Genomic DNA, 17,628 nt, shown 5'->3' with positions numbered 1-17,628 from the left:
ACATGGATTCTGAAGTTCTCTTGCTGGTCATAGGGTGGTGTTGAAGAAATTCTTTAGCCAGGAATAAATAATTGATGTGGATTTATTTCTATTGTGTATCATCATTTTTTCATTTTCATACAAATTCTAATGTTCTATCACCACTTGCAAGGTGACATTGAAGTTAGTAACGTCAGAGTAATGGATGGCGTTTATTGCTATTATTTGCAATTTTTATGAACTTTACAATTAGTGCTTCAAAAATGCATTCAAAACATAATAGTATATCTAGCAGTGAAGATAAATGCAAGAAGTGTGGCTCTATTACTGTGGAAAGAAAACTTGACATTATAAAACTGAGTTAGGCGATAAACATTTGAAACACCTGCTATTAAGCAGTAGCAAGTGGATCAGTGATTCTCAAACTTTTTCGATCCACCACCCCCTTTGTTCCATAAAGTTATACCCAACGCCCCCCGTGTGAGAAAGAATTGGAAATATTCTTAAGAAAACTTTTCTATGAATCTCACACTTGTGTCCTTACCATACATTGTTCTCAACATCTGGAAACCATTAAATGCAATGTTTCCTCTTATCCGTTTGACAGAGGAAAGGGAACTTTTACCTTTGATCACCGTTCAGTACCCTGCCTCCAGCGCCCCCTAGATTTACTCACCGCCCACAAGGGGGCGTTATCGCCCACTTTGAGAAACGCTGAAGTGGATAGATAAATGTAATGTATTCTATTAAATACATTGAAGAATCAAACATTAGCAATACATGGTTATTCTGTATATAAATACAGTAGAACATCTGCTTTAGAATAAGTCCAATTCAGAATATGTCCTGTTTGGATGAAACAAATTTTGTTCGGTATACGACTTAATTCAATTATACGCGCCATCTATAAACAAGTAGCACTATCGGTGTACTAGACCAGACTAGACATTCACGGTCCCACGGTTTATAACTTTGTTAAATTTCTTCTGATTTTAATTTGTAAGTAAAATTTTATTATTTTTATTAATCATGAATTGCAAAAACGCAAATGAAAAGCAACAAAAAACTAAAAAAATGACTAGAATCACAATGGAACTGAAAAAAAGAGATTGTTAAGAAATATGAAGGTGGCATGGGTGTTCGAGATTTAACTGTTGCATATTGTATTCCGAGAACGACGATATCAACAATCGTGAAAAATAAGACATTATTAAATCTGCTAACGTTGCGAAAGGGGTTTAATCAATTTCTAAACAGATTATTAGTATTAAGGAGAGTTTGATTTGATTTGCTTTTGATTTAATGATTTCAATAATATAATACAATATACAGTCAAACCTGTTTTTATGCGGTCTTTTTTGTGCGATTTTTTTTGTGCGGTATAGTTGGGACTAGTCTCGTGCGATTTGTCATGTCTCACGTTGACTTATTATAGCTAAATAAACTTATTATAGCATAAATGAACTTCTTATAGTAATATTATTGCATGAATATGCAAAAAATGAAATAATTTATTTTTTAAGTCAACAAAACACCATCCGGACAAAAATATGTAAAACAGACGATGGACGAGACGATGCAGTCAAGTGCTGACATCTGTTGTCAATAAATTCTATTTCGTACGGTTTTGAGTTATTTTCTATGTAAGACTTTTTTTTATGCGGTCCCTATTCACCGCATAAAAAAATATATATATATATTTTTAATTGTGTTGCGAAAACTATTTTTTATAGCCACTCGTGAAGTTTTGTGCGATTTTTTTTTATGCGGTCCCTATCCACCGCATAAAAACAGGTTTGACTGTATTGTAATAACTTTGAAAATCTATAATAAAATTTATTTTTTTATTAATGTGCTCAAACAGTGTTTAAATTATTTTACAACCCCATTAATATATCATATCAAGAGGGATTTATTTACATGAGAACGGATTAATCATTTTTTACATTACTTCTTATAGAAAAGGTTGGTTTGGTATACATCCTATTTGGTATGAGTCCAAACATCAGGAACGGATTAAGGTCTTATACCGAGATTCCACTGTATACTTTCTAGGTTATTTTTCAACTTATGACAAAACCTTGGGAACTTAACCTTGTTTGTAACTAGGGAAGCACCTATATATAGATTCAAGTGTAATTGCAGACCAATGTGTTATTATGTAGGTGAAACTAAAAGATTACTGAAAACTAGAATAGCAGAACATTTAAGAGCAATTAAATATAGTTATGTAAAATTTGGCAGTAGATATACACTGTAGCAATATAGATTGTGAAATTTTAATTAAGTGTTAAAATGATGAAAAAAGAAAATAATAATATTGAAAGAAAATTTTATGAATAACTGGAAATTATAAAGGTCCCTGTAGATAAAAGAATAAATTTAAACCCGAGAACAAAAATCATTGAGATCTGGCAACATCGTACACATATGTAAGGAATTAGTTTAAATATCAGTACTTCCCTTTATAATAAAGGAAAGTGAATTAACCAATGAAGGAAAATATGTTCCTTTTTTAATGCATTATATTTTAATTTTATAATTGTAGGTAACTTTTTTATTTTATTGGTATAAATTTATAATAATTATAAATTATTATATTCAGATATTATTATATACTATCTAATTATGCAAAGGCTACAACAAACTTACCAATCTATCAAGAACAGATGCTCCACTACTTACAATTTGATTGTATATCTAAAATTTAAATTTTGTGCAAATTCTGAAATTCCATTGATGTTCATGAGGTGGCATTGCAGTTGGTAATGTTTGCATAACAGTGTTTTTTTTTTTTGCTATTTTTATATGATTAATGCTTCAAAACATCTAAAACATAACAGCAAATCTAGCAGTGGAGATAAATGCAAAAAGTGTTGCTCTGTTACAATGGAATCTAAACTAGACATTATAAAACTAGCTGCATTAGGTAGAAAAAACTGCACTTGAAACATCTGCTACTAAGCAGTCATGACTAGTAGTAGTAAACAAGCATGATGTATTCTATTAAATATACTGAAGGATCAAACACTAACAATAAATAATTGTTCTGTGTACAAATGTACTTTATAGGTTAGTTTTTAACTAAACACCTACTGAAAAAGCTTTAAATAGTGCAGCCAAACTTTAACATTTCGAACGTTTTCGGTCTTGTTCAAAGAGCTTTCTCAAGAAAAGAACAATGTAAAATTAAAACATAGTATGAATACAAACCACACAAGCTTTAGAACGTTTTTAAACATTAATCCGTTGCAAAATCATGTGCGTCATCTTAAAACATAGTTAAAGTTAAAAAATATGCGCATAAAAAATACATAAAATACTGGAGAAACAAAATAAAAGGTTAGTTTTTGACCTACGAACATTTCAACTTATGACAAATCCTCAGAAACCTAACTTGTTTGTAATATAAGTATTCAAATATTGTAATATACAGTTAATATCATTTAAGTTATCAGATATTTGTAACAAAGAGGACTGATGAGAAGTGGAAACACCTGAAATACACATCCATTCCTGTAATTAATAAAGTCTATTTTTACCATTTTCCTAAAGTTCCTGTGTGATAAAATTTCGAAAGACAATGATTCTCTTTTGTTATACTTTGTTTTATATCTGTTTATAATTAATGTGTTAGTGTAATCTTGTTTTCTATGTTGTTCAGATGTGATGCAAAATTTGATGAATGTTGACTAAATTTAATGTGTGCAAAATTCAGGATTAACTAATAAATTACATCATCATATTCCATTAGTTAGATACCAAGATTAAACAAGTACTAGTCTTAAATTCTAATCTCTTCCTGTAGCTGCCAGCTGTTAGATATTTGAGCCATGCTTTCGTTCCAAAGATTATTTCATTTACTAATTATTAACCTTATCAGAAATCTCTCTATGAAGTGATGTTAAAAGTAGAGTTATAATAAAATTAAATAATTTGTCTTGTCCATCTTTATGTAGATTAGTTACAGATGGAAATCCTGGCATTTCACAGAGCTTCATGCTAACATAATAACTAGAAATTCTCTACATATTCCATTCCTAAACATAAACATATGTGTCTAAAAAGCATTCAAGAAATTTATACTTAAATGAGATTGAGCAGAAATCTTGCCAAAAAAAAGACCAAGCAATAACTCTTTCTTCGATGAGATAAATTTACAATACTTGCAATTCATCTGATAAATACTTTTTTTGAATTTTAAATGGAATTTTACAATCTTTAGCAATACCTGCTTTACTTTAGCCTTATATGTTGTAATTTGTTGGGACAAATTGTTTATAATTTATTTATTTTTTTGTATTCTGTTTAATAATTTTTAGTTTTTTATATTGTTCTATTCTGAAATTTGTTCATTTGAAATTTCTTCACTTCTCTAATTTAATTTGCATTAAGGAAACCTTAAATAAAAAAGTGAAGTGTTCTTATTTTGAAGTTCATTCTCCTTTTATCTTATTTTGCAATTTAACACTGAATTCTGTAGAATAATTTGTTTACTAGCAAAGCCTCATTATAACAACTGATAAAGGATATACAGTGGAACCTCGCTTAATGAGCATAATTCGTTCCAGAGTTTTACTCGTAATGCAAAACACTCGTTAAGAAAAACAATTTTTTCCATAGAAATTAATGTAAAATATGATAATGCGTTCCACATTGAAAAAATGCTCAAATGTTTTATGTATAACGTTTATTCAAAAAAAATTGTACAATACACACTGTTAAGAAGCATGAATCATCATAATCTTTTCTTCTAGCATGGAATGAACCATCCTGGAATGAGAATTCAATTTGCAGAAACAAAAAAAAAAAAAAAAAAAAAAACACAGCAAGCTAATATGTTTGAGACACTCCAAACAATATGCCAAGTTATTGGGTTATGTAAAGGCTATAATTAAATATTAGAAATTAATTAATTTGACTAGAGGTAGGCAGTTATGTTTCCATCTCGTATTAAATTTAATAATTATAAATAGTTAATTTTTAATTCAGACATTTCTAAAATTTAATTTGGAATTGGTCATTAAATTTGATGACCCAAGAATTTGGCATGTCATTTGGCATGTTTATTATATAACAGGCTATGGTTGTTGATGTTTATAAGTAATATGTGTGAACACAAGTTTGGAAAAATATGTGATCACAAGCGACACTAAGATGCTAGCGGAACGCGTGCTAAACACAGACTGATGGAGCATGCTGCATGCACACAATTTGGAACTTTCCCTCTCCTCATCACTCGTTATGCGAAACATCGCTCGTTAAGTGAGGCAAATTTTTACAATTTGTTTTGTTCGTTATGCAAAATACTCGTTGTGCGAGGTGCTCGTTTAAGCGAGGTTCCACTGTATTTTGATAAGTGATTTCTTTTTTAACTCTTTCCACCTTATGGACACTAAGATGGCCTTTTTAGTAGCCCATTTTGAGTTCAGTCAGGCCCACAATAGGGCAGCTGGGTGGTGAGGAATGAAGCTTGACATATCCAGATGGACTACCCTCCAAAAAATTCATAGGATTTTTTTGGCCCATCCTGATTCAGTCCAGGGTTTCCTAGAGTGATAGACGCCACCCTAACCACTCAGCCATCTGACAGTTAATTTGAAGTGGATATGAATCATAATAATACCATTGAATGCTATTTACAAAATCAATGTATAGGGGAAGATGTTGTACCTTAGACCATTTTGACAAAATAAATTTCTATAAATAGTATAATTACTTTTTACCACAAGTTTTTTCTGTAAAATATAGGTAATGCTTTAGTCTATTATTTTAAAAAAAATTGATATTATTCTTTCAAACAATATTTTCAGAAGTAAATTCATTATTTGTTAACCAGTGTAACTGGTCTAATATACAGTACAACATTATGTTGTACCTCAGACCATAGAGTATTTACACTACACTATCTACACTAAGGGATCAAACTACATTACTTCCAAATCATACTTTTTACTTACTTTTTCTGAAGTTAATAATATAAAATGTTTCACATTTTAATTTAAAACAAAACAACTCAAGATAAACATTACATGGAATGAGTAAAACTACAAATTGAAAAGCAAAAATTTTTATTTTAACAGGTACTGTGACAATAATAATAAAAAAAAGTACAAAAAAGACAATAACAGTCATTTATAAAAGAACGTCCTCATTAACTGGTAAAAACTTATTTCTCTTAGTTTTTTGTAAAACTTTACTTCATATACTTATGTTAACATCCAACTGTTCCGCTACATAGTGTTTTTGCATTTTTTTCATTAACTCCACTAGAATAAAATATAAAATCATCTTTGGCCACTTAAAGCTCTACTTGTTCCTTTTGGTTTTTTTTCTTGTAACTCTGTAAAGATTGAAAAAACTCGTCATTTTCACTAATATCATTTAAAATTACTGCATCACTAATTCTTTCTTGGAACTACTGTTGATTATTTTTCTCCTTACAACAGTCTTTTTTTTTAGTTTTGTTCTTCTTTTAGTTTTCAACCTCTTCTTTTTCTAGTGTATCTATCAGTATTCTTGCCTTGCTTCTTTGATGTCCTCCTATTCTTTCCTCTTAGCGTTTTTAGGAAATGGCCAAATCATTTCAGATAGCATGAATCCAAATATCATAAATTCAGAAGAAAGCAGTTTTTTGATGTTATTTTGTTCCTACTAGTTGATGATATGAGATTAGAGAGAACTATACATGACTATTTCAGTCTTTATCATGACTAGTTGTATGTCTACAGATTGAAGGTTTAATTTGAATATTTTTTGCAAAGCATAATGTCAGTCAGCTATGTAAAATGAAAGAAATTCATGTTCATCAAATACAATTTCATTTAAAGGTCATATACCAATAAATTATTTAAATCCTTTAACTATATTTCCAATTGTAAAACTTTTTGCATAAGCTTACCCTATAACCTCAGCAACATCAGATTCCTAACAGCTTCCCAGGATTAGAGAGCATCCATTTTGCTGCAGCCTGATTGTAGTATACTTAAATGGACCAAAGACCATCTGATTCAATGGCTGCAGTTCATACAAAATATGTGGTGGAATTGTTAATAATACTATTCCGTTTTCTTTGGCCAAAGTTATTGCTGGGACAGAAATGCAAGTGTCACGATTGTTCATTATCAAAAAGACTTTGTAGGTTTGACATGTTTGATAAAATGTTTCAAAGTGCACCCTGATAATGCTCCTTTGATAATATGATCCTCAAAATATATCCATGGGAAAATGAGCATTGGAGGTACAGTACATGGATTCCTGCAGCATTGAAAGGTGAAATTCCAGCATACTTTATCTTAAGCCTGGCAATCTTTATACCAACAAAGACAGTTGATATAAGAAAATTATTTAAAAAGTTTTAATAAATTCTAGTTTATACTTATATTTTATTATGTATTACAGAATTTATGTTATTTTGTATCACATTATATACTTAAATATATAAAAATTGCATAAGTTTTCAAATAATTTTAAAATGTTCCTTTCCTCACATTCCATACCTGCAACATATTAACCTGAAGATGATCTCCTATGTAGATCGAAAGCATTTGTTTTTTATCTGCATTAAACTATGCTGGAATTTCATTTATAAGGTTCAGAAGTTTGTGTTTTTATGGCATACTTTATTCCAGTCTTGCAGTGTTTGAACTATACTTCCTAGTTCTTTACTTCATGAGATATAAGAATTTTTGATGGTGTATGAACAGTGCTGTTGTCAGTCTCATCTAAATTATAGATATGTCCAGGCTAGAATTTATACCATGCCAAACATTCTTTCAGACTAGTAATAAAAAAAAAGCAGCCACAGTTGTCTTGTTGAAACTAGCTGCACAGGAAAGGCTAGTTAGTTGGTTCAGGTTTCCTATATTTGGGTGACATTTTCTAAAACTCATCAACCATTCCTTACCAGCAGCACCAGATTGACTCCAGGTTTCAGGTACAGTACATTTCTTTTGTTTTTTCTACCAAACTGGTATGCTAACATTCATAGCCTTTATTTGTTAGGCCATGCTGTGGCCTTGCTTTCATTTTTAAATACTGAGTGAGACTTCCCTCAGTTTAAAATACTTGTTTTACATTTATTTTAGAGATAAATGTGAAGTTCTGATTTTCTGATGCACAATGGACTTTAAGGTTAAATATTAGAGTACTTTTAGAAATACCATTATTCCTGGCAGCTACTCCAAAAGAATAATTCCTAAACTCAATATCTTCAATACCAGTCTTTCATTTATTAACATCCACAGAAGACACTTTACACCTGATTTACTCCTTAGAATCCTAAGGAAGAAATAAACTTTCCAATTAGACTACAACATTCTTAAAAAAGCATTTTAAATAAATTTTAATTAGTAATATTTAAACATTTATTTCATTATATCTATTGAAATTTAAATATTTAATAAAAAAATTATTTACATCTGATTTAAATAAAAATAGCCTATTTAAAATTATTAGACCTACATTTTTTAAAATTTTTACTAAATCTATTAAATATTCAAAATAAACTTGGTTTAGTGAATGAATTTACTAAAAAAAAAAAAAAAAAATATATATATATATATACACAGTATATCTGTCATAGTGGTAATTCTATTATTACTGATGATGATAATATTGATATCATAGTGATTGAATAATATTGATTGTTGCATCTGGACCTGTCTAAGGTAAAACAAGCTGTTTTGAAAACATCTTTAGTGTCACGGACAGAGATTAAATTCAAAGCATTTCTATCCACATAGTAAGATAGAGAAATAACTGAAGATTCTTACCCAACATTCCTATCATGTTTCAAGGCTTAAAAAGTACAAAAAGTAGAACAAATTTAAAAATAGTCAAAATCATCACTTAGAGAATGCTCAATAAAATACCATGATAAAAGCAGTCTACAATTTTTAATACTGTAGACTACTGTTAACTCTATCTTTCCTTTCCTTGTTAATGAGAAGATATTTTTTCTTCTCATTAACAAGGAAAAGAAAAATAAAGTTAACACAATATATACAATAGAATTCAGATTATCCAAGCCATAATTAACAAAGATTCTGCATTATCCAAGATAAACCTGTAAGTGATACATTACAAGCTTTTCAAATATTAGATTCCTAAAATGTTTTGCTTTTCAAATATTACACAGGAAGCATAAACCTGCAGATGTCATGTATCATTGCTGTAAACATTTCAATCTTCAAGTGCAATCGATGCCACATAAATTTGATTAAATACGAATCTAAATGATGACAGGAAGTGCCACACTGTCATTTATTTTTCTATTTTGCATTACCCCACAATCTTTCTACGTTTTGCATGTGGCATCTGGTCCCCAGGTCTACAAAGTTGTACTTATTACATTTACAAACTTGTAAATGTAGTAACTGGCTTTTTCTAACTCATACTTTTTGTATGCTTTCCAACAGTCCAAGTAGATTACACTCCTAATTTAAATTTAATTTGTATACTAGTACTTTTTATATATTAGCAGGACTTATTATACTGAAAAATATGGATGCAGATATTTAGTCTTACAGATCAAAAATAATGTTTTTTATTTAGTTCAGGTGAACCAAATAAAAAACATTATTTTTGATCTGTAAGACTAAATATCCATATTTAGTTTAGAAACATCCATATTTTTCAGTATAAGTCCTGCTAATATATAAAAAGTACTAGTATACAAATTAAATTTAAATTAAGATAGAAAGGACACAAAGGCGTAATAATTAGATTACACTCCCTTCAATCACATTATCTTGTATTGCATTTATCATAGTAGTAACAGAACAGTCAAGCATGGTTAACTAAAAAACACTCTTTCCACTCACAGCAAATATGAAATACCCACTGCTGTGGAAGAATATGTCTGGCATGTTGTTTTCTATATGTAAATAGACTTTCGTCCACCTCTACAATTTTGTTTGAACCACCTATTTTTACCATGTAATACTGAAATAACAATAATAAACTTGGCAAATTTTCTGCTTTTAATGCAACAAAATATATACCAAGCCAAGAAATTATTGAGTTGGCACATACCTCACGTATGTAATTATTCCAATCAACAGTCATACTGGGATTTATTCCTACTGCAGTTGACAGAATTCTACAAAGGTTAATTCAAGACATCAGGAATAAATGAATCAGTCAGAAAAGAAATATGGAATCCTTCAAACCAGTTATGACTTCACAAACCTTTCTTTTCACTGTATGAACAAATGTTGCATCTCCATTTCGGTGCTTCGAAGGTAGTAAAATACAAGTTCATTGTGTGACTTCTTGAACAAAGACGTTCAGCACGTAAGACACCTTTATCTTGGAAAAAATGAATTGCAGTTTCTTTGTCTTTTGGCAGTTGCCATATTGTGAAATCCATTTGTGCTCGAAAAAGGAAATACAATAGATCAGAAAGAACAACTACCATTAACATCAAAGACAACATTAAAGTATCTAGGTTTGTTTTGTATCACTTCTGAGAAATCTAATTTACATATCCACATCAACGCATCAAATGAGACGCATTAATATGCAAAGTAGTTTACAAATTTAATAGATATTTAAATTTTTTAATTTAAATTTATCCAAATTTAGGAATTTTAATCAAAATACATGATAAATCATGTTTTATGTATAATTTACATCTAGAAAGTGAAATTGATTGTTAATTATGGAATCAGCACAAAATTAAGCAAAACATTTTAGGAATCTAACATGTATCTTCTTCAATTGTTGGTTTTCATCTCTATTGACTTTTGTCATTTTTAATCAAGTTTAAATAAAAAGGTTTCTTTTAAAATCTAGTATACTTTAATTACATTCTAACCTTTTGTTGAGAAAATGAGGAGACATAATCACGCATGGAATTACAGTTACAGCTAGCATTCCGTTAACCGAAAAGTACCAATGTCAAAATGGAATTTCATTGAATATTAAAATGACAATAATAAACTTGGCAAATCTTCTGCTTTTATTGCAACAAAATTTATACAAAACTAAGTATTTTAGTGAAAATAATAAAAAAAATTTACCAAATATATTAGTCCTAGAGTTAATGTTGCTAATTATATATCTGTAAACAGTCTCCTAATTTAATGAAAAATTGCTATAACAGCTTAGAAAAACCTGAGCAAAAATATTTTCCTTATGATCTGCATTAGAACTTGATTAAATACTTGAACTAGAAATTTACAGATAAAAAAATTTTAATGTTTAATTTTAAAAAATTTAAAGTTTATCTTTCAGTGATTCACAAGATCTTGCATTATGTAACATGGATACAGAACCATAAGCAGCTAATTATGAAACTAATTTTCAGAAACAGAATTTGAAAATTGGAACAACCTGCAATTGCTTCCAAAAATTTGCTATTTTATGTAACCATTTCAAATTTTACATATCTGCTTATGGTCCCAAATGAAATGTGCTGAATATAATAGGAATACTTATTATAAGTTTCAAAACAAAAACTTTCAATAATAGGAATACTCTATTAATGAGAAATTGCAGAATTTAGAGTTAGTTGCATATGGACAATGTACAAATTTAGGAAGGAATAACAGTCAAGAATCTGCATTAGATATGCTTCATTTAGAAAAAAATTAATCCTGTATTATCACTTAAAGACCAATAGTATGACAATTAGGACAATTTCTTAAAAAGCAAGATATTTCCTACTTTCTTACTAAAAATAGAAAAAGTAGGATGAATATGAGGCTGCTTACCTGATTTAGATATCTTCTCAGAGATCACACTATATCAGCTTTTGTTGAATTCAAAATTGACCACTGGAAAAAACTCTTATATAGTAAAAAATTAAACAAATCTCAGAGACCACATTCGTGTATTTTATAAACCATTCTCATACAAAGAACCCTAGTGGCATAATAATGAACTACAACTTATTAACTTGTCATTTTTTTTAAACAGATGGTAGGGATAACCTCATTGGTACAAGGTACTATACATGCAGTCCAAGGTGCAACACCTTCCCCTATAATAGAAATACAGATATCCCCCGTATAACATGATAGTTAGGTTCTGAAAAAGTGCTATGCTATGCAAGACAAAAAACTAGTACAAAACATAGGGTTAGGTTTCAAAAGTTAGCAAAAGTGTACTGTTTATTTCATAATTAAGAGAAATATGTTTATTAAAGCAATCAATAATTAACTAACAATCACAATCAAAAGTATTGCATGTCAATATTAATTTTTTCTTCATTTCTAAACACTGTTAAACAAGGACATTTTCTTTTTGGTAAAATATTGCCATCATCTGAACTTGCCTGTTTATCTTAATCTGAAGTATCAGCAACATCTTGATTTTTCTCTACTTTTTTCATAAAATCTGATATTTTCATTTGCTTGCCTATCAAATCTTTAAAAATGTAATCTTTTTATACAGTATCTTTTAATTTAATCTATAAAAAACAAAACACAGCAACGGTTTTTCGGGTTCATTTATAGCACTATTATCAACAATTGCAACACCAAGTTTATGGAAAAACTCCTACAAGAAGCTAGAAAAAGGAAGAAGAAAAACTGTATAATCAATTAACAATTTTCAACAATAATCAAGTTTTAAAAATTGTATCATCAGTTCTCATTAAAGAAAACTGAGGAAAAGGCATGAAACAACACTGAAAATTTCAATGTTCTAAAATCTTTGCATAAATATAAGACAACATGCATGTTTGCTTGAATAAAAAAAATATAGAATGTGTTTGCACTTAAAAATTGTGACATTTTGTACAAGAATGTCTCCAATTCTCAAAAAGTATTAGAGCAAAACCACATTGTAGGAATGCCACGTTCTACAAGAGATATCCGTATATATACATGCTGGAAAAATATTATTTTTCAATAATTAGTTTCCTGAAAATTCCTTGGAAAATAGATATTTTGATAGAAATCCTTTCCATACTTTTTTCAAGAATTTATAGAATTCCTTAAAGATAAATGTTAGAACAAAAATAAAATCATCTTTAAATTACTTTATTTGGTAATATTCTAACTAAATGAAAATAAATCTCTCTTTGCAGCAATATTTTTGTTGTTCAGAAAGAATTTTATTATGTTAAAAGTTTGCACATTTTATAGCTCTGTGTTTAATAACAAGTCTGTATATTAGGATGAAAGATAAATAAATACTGTACTGCTTAATTCCAGTAAGTAAAGAATATCAAAATGGGGCCAAAAACATTATTTAATATATCTTCCAGCTTATAAATATTTGAATATCAAATAGCATTGAGTAAAATGAACAAATTTAATATACAAATTAAGATTGTTAGGTTTAAAAACGATTTTAAAAATCATATACAAAAACTTAAATTAAGTACAAATAATAAAATTAATATGTATAAATAACACACAGTGCACTCTTGCTAATCCAAACTACCATATTTCTGCACAACAAGAGCATGCTCTTCCGTGAAAATTCCTTGTTTTCAGATTTTTGTTTTCACAGCCTGCTTTTCTTATAAGAGATGAACTTATATGTGCCAGTTTGTTTTTGTTTTTAAGAGCACTGTACTTCTGTGTCAGTGTAAATTAAATGCTGATACTATAACTATTCAATGACAAAATTTTTTAAAAATAGTGAGTATTTTAGATACTTTGTGGACTACACTGACAATTTTTCCTCACCTGCAAGAGAACCCTTAGACTTGGATATAAGAGCCTGCTCTTATATGCAAAGAAATATGGTAATTATTGTAAAATGTTATTTGAATTAGCAAGGATATATATATATATATAGAAAAAGTCAAAACAATTATGGATAGGTAAATATATTTAAACGATTTCTTTGTTGTATTTGATACTTATATCTTATATTTATATTAAAATATGTGGTAAATATTAATTTCATAAATTTGATGTGCTTTTCAAAAAGAACCTATAATCATTTTTTGATTTTGGCTGAAACATTTAGTAGAACAAAAAAATAAGTAGTTCAGATTAATCAAGAGGGTGCTATAATTGACGGATATAAAGAAAATCTTAGTTGTAAGTGGAAATTTAAGAAAATATATTACAAAGTAGTAGAATAGAAAAAAAGTAATCAGCTGATTTCAAAATTCAAGTGGAACCTATGGTATATGTATTATTTTCATTGATAAGCACTTTAGAATAATATATATATCCAATTGCTTTAATAATTTAAAGACAAATAATTACATAATTCCAATATTATAGCAAGTTTATGCTAAAGCATAATGGTAACAACCAAAGACCCATTAGGATAAAAATTATGCAAGTGAACACTAGAAGTTATAATGTTCACAAATTCTTTTATATGAACTACAGAATGTAGCATCAACATAAAAATAATTACAACCTGTAATCAGTTTATGTATATAATATACTGGCTTATCCTTTTGTCTAAGTTTGCAGCCACAATGCAAATCTTAAGGTCAATCTAAGAATCTTTGAGAAAGATAACTAAAAATACCAGCCAAAAGTTTACAAGTGATAGGATAATGTTTAGAATGATGTAACAAATGAATATGTACAGCTTATATACACAAATGAATAGTTCAAATTAAGAAATTCTTAATATTTGTTGTTTTTATATCTGTGTCATGGGTAAAACAGTGATAATGTGAGTAGATATGATATAAAATTTATATAGTTCAAAGAAGTATTTCTGAATACATGCAAAATATTTATATCAATAATAATAACAACTCAATTCCTGAAATTTTTCAATGTATATAATTTTTAAAATTACATGATAAGTTTCTCAATCATTATATTTGTATAAAATATATTATTTTATATATATTATGAACAGTTTATATTATTATTATATATTTTATTTTCTTCTAAACAAAAAAATTAATTTAAGTTATACTTAAAATGATGAAAATATTCTAACTGAAAATATTTAATTTTTATATAGCATGTAACGGATATTTGTTTTATTTAAATTTTTTTAAATTATGAATTCTCTTAATTTTGTAAATTTACAACATAATTTAATCTATTATGGCCTAATAATCAATCAAGTTAATCAAATGAAATTATCAAATAAAATTTAACTTCAGTTCATATTCTAAAACTTGATCTTTATTCTAGTTATATTTGGAACAAGTGAACAAAATATTATTATTTTTTCATTAGTGAAATGGTTAACATTGATTTAAAAACACAAACAAAGTTTTTTAGTTTTTAAACTTAATTTTGAAAGTTTATAATAAATATTTGATGGATAACTGAAGATAAAGGTTTTGAAGTAATTTTTCTGTTTAGGTTTAATTAATTGCAGATCAGAAAAAAATTACAAATATATATAATGACCATAAAAGTATCTCTAGAGAGAATTTTGAAACTTTTGAGAATCATTCTCTCAGAAAAAAATTTACCAAAAAAGTTTTTTTTTCTTTTTTAGAAAACAGACTGTACTTGAATATTGCATAATTCCATTTTAATGTTCAAGTCTGGCTTACTTCAGATTCATCAATCAGAATTTCAATTACAATGATTTAAAATTATAAAAATATTGTTTAAATTTATTAAAAATTTCAGAAATAACTTCTTTAAAAATCCATTTAGTAAGACTACATCTTCAAATATAATTCATCAAAGCTGCTAAAACATCTGCCTGGGTCATGAACTTTAGATTGGATCATACTGGATCATACATTAATTCTTTAATAATTATTTAAAGATTTATTATTAGAAATTGTTTAGATTGCTAATTTAAATGACAATTTTTTATTTCTGAAATTAAAAAGTAAAAATAGTGGAAGTTATTTTATATATAAAAAATTACACATTTAAAGAATACTCAAAAGTATTTTTAATAAAATTTCAAAATATTTAAATTTTCATATAATATTGTACTTTATATATGTACTGCATTAAATTTATATTCATAATTAAATTGAACTGGAAAAAATTGTTTTAATTTTTTCAATTAATGGTTGTACAATGTTCATTCAATGTAGTTAATGAAAACTGCAAATTAATAACTTCTCAAATATCAGATATTAAGGAATTACTTTTCATGTTACATAAAAAACATATATATTTGATTATATCTGATTCATTAATTAATTTTAATATGTAATTCCACCACAAATAAAATATAAGAATGAAATTATTTGTAGTCTTATCTTTGACTTAAATTTTAATGCCAATATTTTTATTGAATAATTTACATAAATCAATTGAATAAAAACAATCACAATTATTAATTATGCAACAATAAATTTATTTTTTAAAATAAATTTATTATATAAATCATGGAAAATAATAAATTAAAAGTTTAAACTAAGAATATGATTTCTTTTTTTTAAATCAGTATCAAATTTGATATAGCTCATAAAAGATGGCACAATATAAGCGAACAGAATATCTGTACCATAGTTCAACATATTAGATTCTTTTATGTTTCTTCCTGTCAATGTCAATCATATCGCTTGGCAATCTACAAAACAAAGCAGTTTTTAGTTACAAGCAAAAATCTTTCATTTGAGCCTGACAAAATTAATTCCATTTAATATTTCAATCCAATAAAAAGCTCTAATCAAATTTATAATACATAACCATTAATAAAAATTAGTAAAAAACATAATTCTAAAAAAATTAGCCAAATTATCATTATTATATATTATTAAATAAATTTTATAATTTATAATTTTCACATGTATTCAATTAAAAACACTAGACTGACATAATACATTTATCTCAGTCTAAAAATATGATTTAATATATATTTTACTATTGAGGAAACTTGGGCAAGAAATTCAAACATTTAATATTTAGTCAGTATCCCTAATTTATTTAAATATATTTATAAAGATAAAAAAATATATCAAGTACATAAATACTACCGGGTGCATCGTCTATCGGTACGCGAAAAGCGGCAAATGCTTTCATACCGAAATTTATTGAAAAATATAATTGATATAAACGGTAAATATATATTTATCAGTGTTAAAAGTCAATTTTGACATGATTTATTAGATATGGATACCGGTGTTAAGAATCTCATCCGAATGTCCCGGTGACACATAAACCCGAAATGCGGCAGAATGCGACTCGGAAGTCAATCCGATTTCTATACTAATACCGATCTCAATTTGCTTTTTTTTACATTAAATAATGATTTTAAACAATTCGTAATCGATTCGGAAAATTGGGAGCTCGAGTAAGCTACGCGATCGGAGTTTCGAACAAATCTACGACGTTTTTAATGGAAAGGGGCGATCTTACCACCTTGTTTACGAACAGGCATGGCCAATGTCAAGGTAGTTTCTTTGGCGAAGAATGATCCTTTACGGCTTTTTATGTCTCACACTTTTCTGATTCAACGCGCTATCTCGTTATACTATTAAATCCACAATAAAAAATATATACAAGAATCCAATCGGTCTTCGCTATAACAACCGACCGTTCTGTCCACTGCGGCCTTTCTATTTCAATCCAATATGGCGGAATTACGACGGACGTCAGATCACGTGAAGCTATGACCAATCGTCGGTTGGTCAGACAGATAGGATATCTACTATTGGCGGAAACGATTAAGCGGCATTTCGACCGCAGCAACAAACTTCAAAACGTGACATTCATCGTCTGCAACTAAATTCGTGACAAGAAAATCGTGCAATTCTACCTTTGCTTCATTATAATCAATTCAATTAATTCC

General features: G+C 28.0%; 1 protein-coding gene across 6 annotated transcripts in view; it reads right to left on the bottom strand.

Moving 5' to 3' along the window:
- The window catches only part of dlg1 (discs large 1), a 286,896-nt gene extending 269,476 nt beyond the window's left edge, over window positions 1-17,420 (bottom strand). For 2 of the 6 annotated variants that reach the window (XM_067287114.1, XM_067287120.1), the window contains exons 1-2: window positions 17,196-17,420; window positions 16,342-16,407 (exon numbers count right to left, since the gene is read on the bottom strand). In XM_067287114.1, the coding sequence (XP_067143215.1) occupies window positions 16,342-16,354 (13 nt within the window). In that variant the 5' untranslated portion in view covers window positions 16,355-16,407; window positions 17,196-17,420. Of the gene's footprint in view, window positions 1-16,341; window positions 16,408-17,195 lie in introns of those variants that run through there. The other 4 variants (XM_067287115.1, XM_067287116.1, XM_067287118.1 and 1 more) reach the window with 4 other exon arrangements.
- Window positions 17,421-17,628: the final 208 nt, after the last annotated feature.

This window comes from Centruroides vittatus, unplaced genomic scaffold (genome assembly GCF_030686945.1).
Source record: "Centruroides vittatus isolate TY-2023 unplaced genomic scaffold, ASM3068694v2 scaffold_435, whole genome shotgun sequence".
NCBI lineage: Eukaryota > Metazoa > Arthropoda > Arachnida > Scorpiones > Buthidae > Centruroides > Centruroides vittatus.
This window is presented reverse-complemented; position numbering and strand designations above follow the sequence as displayed.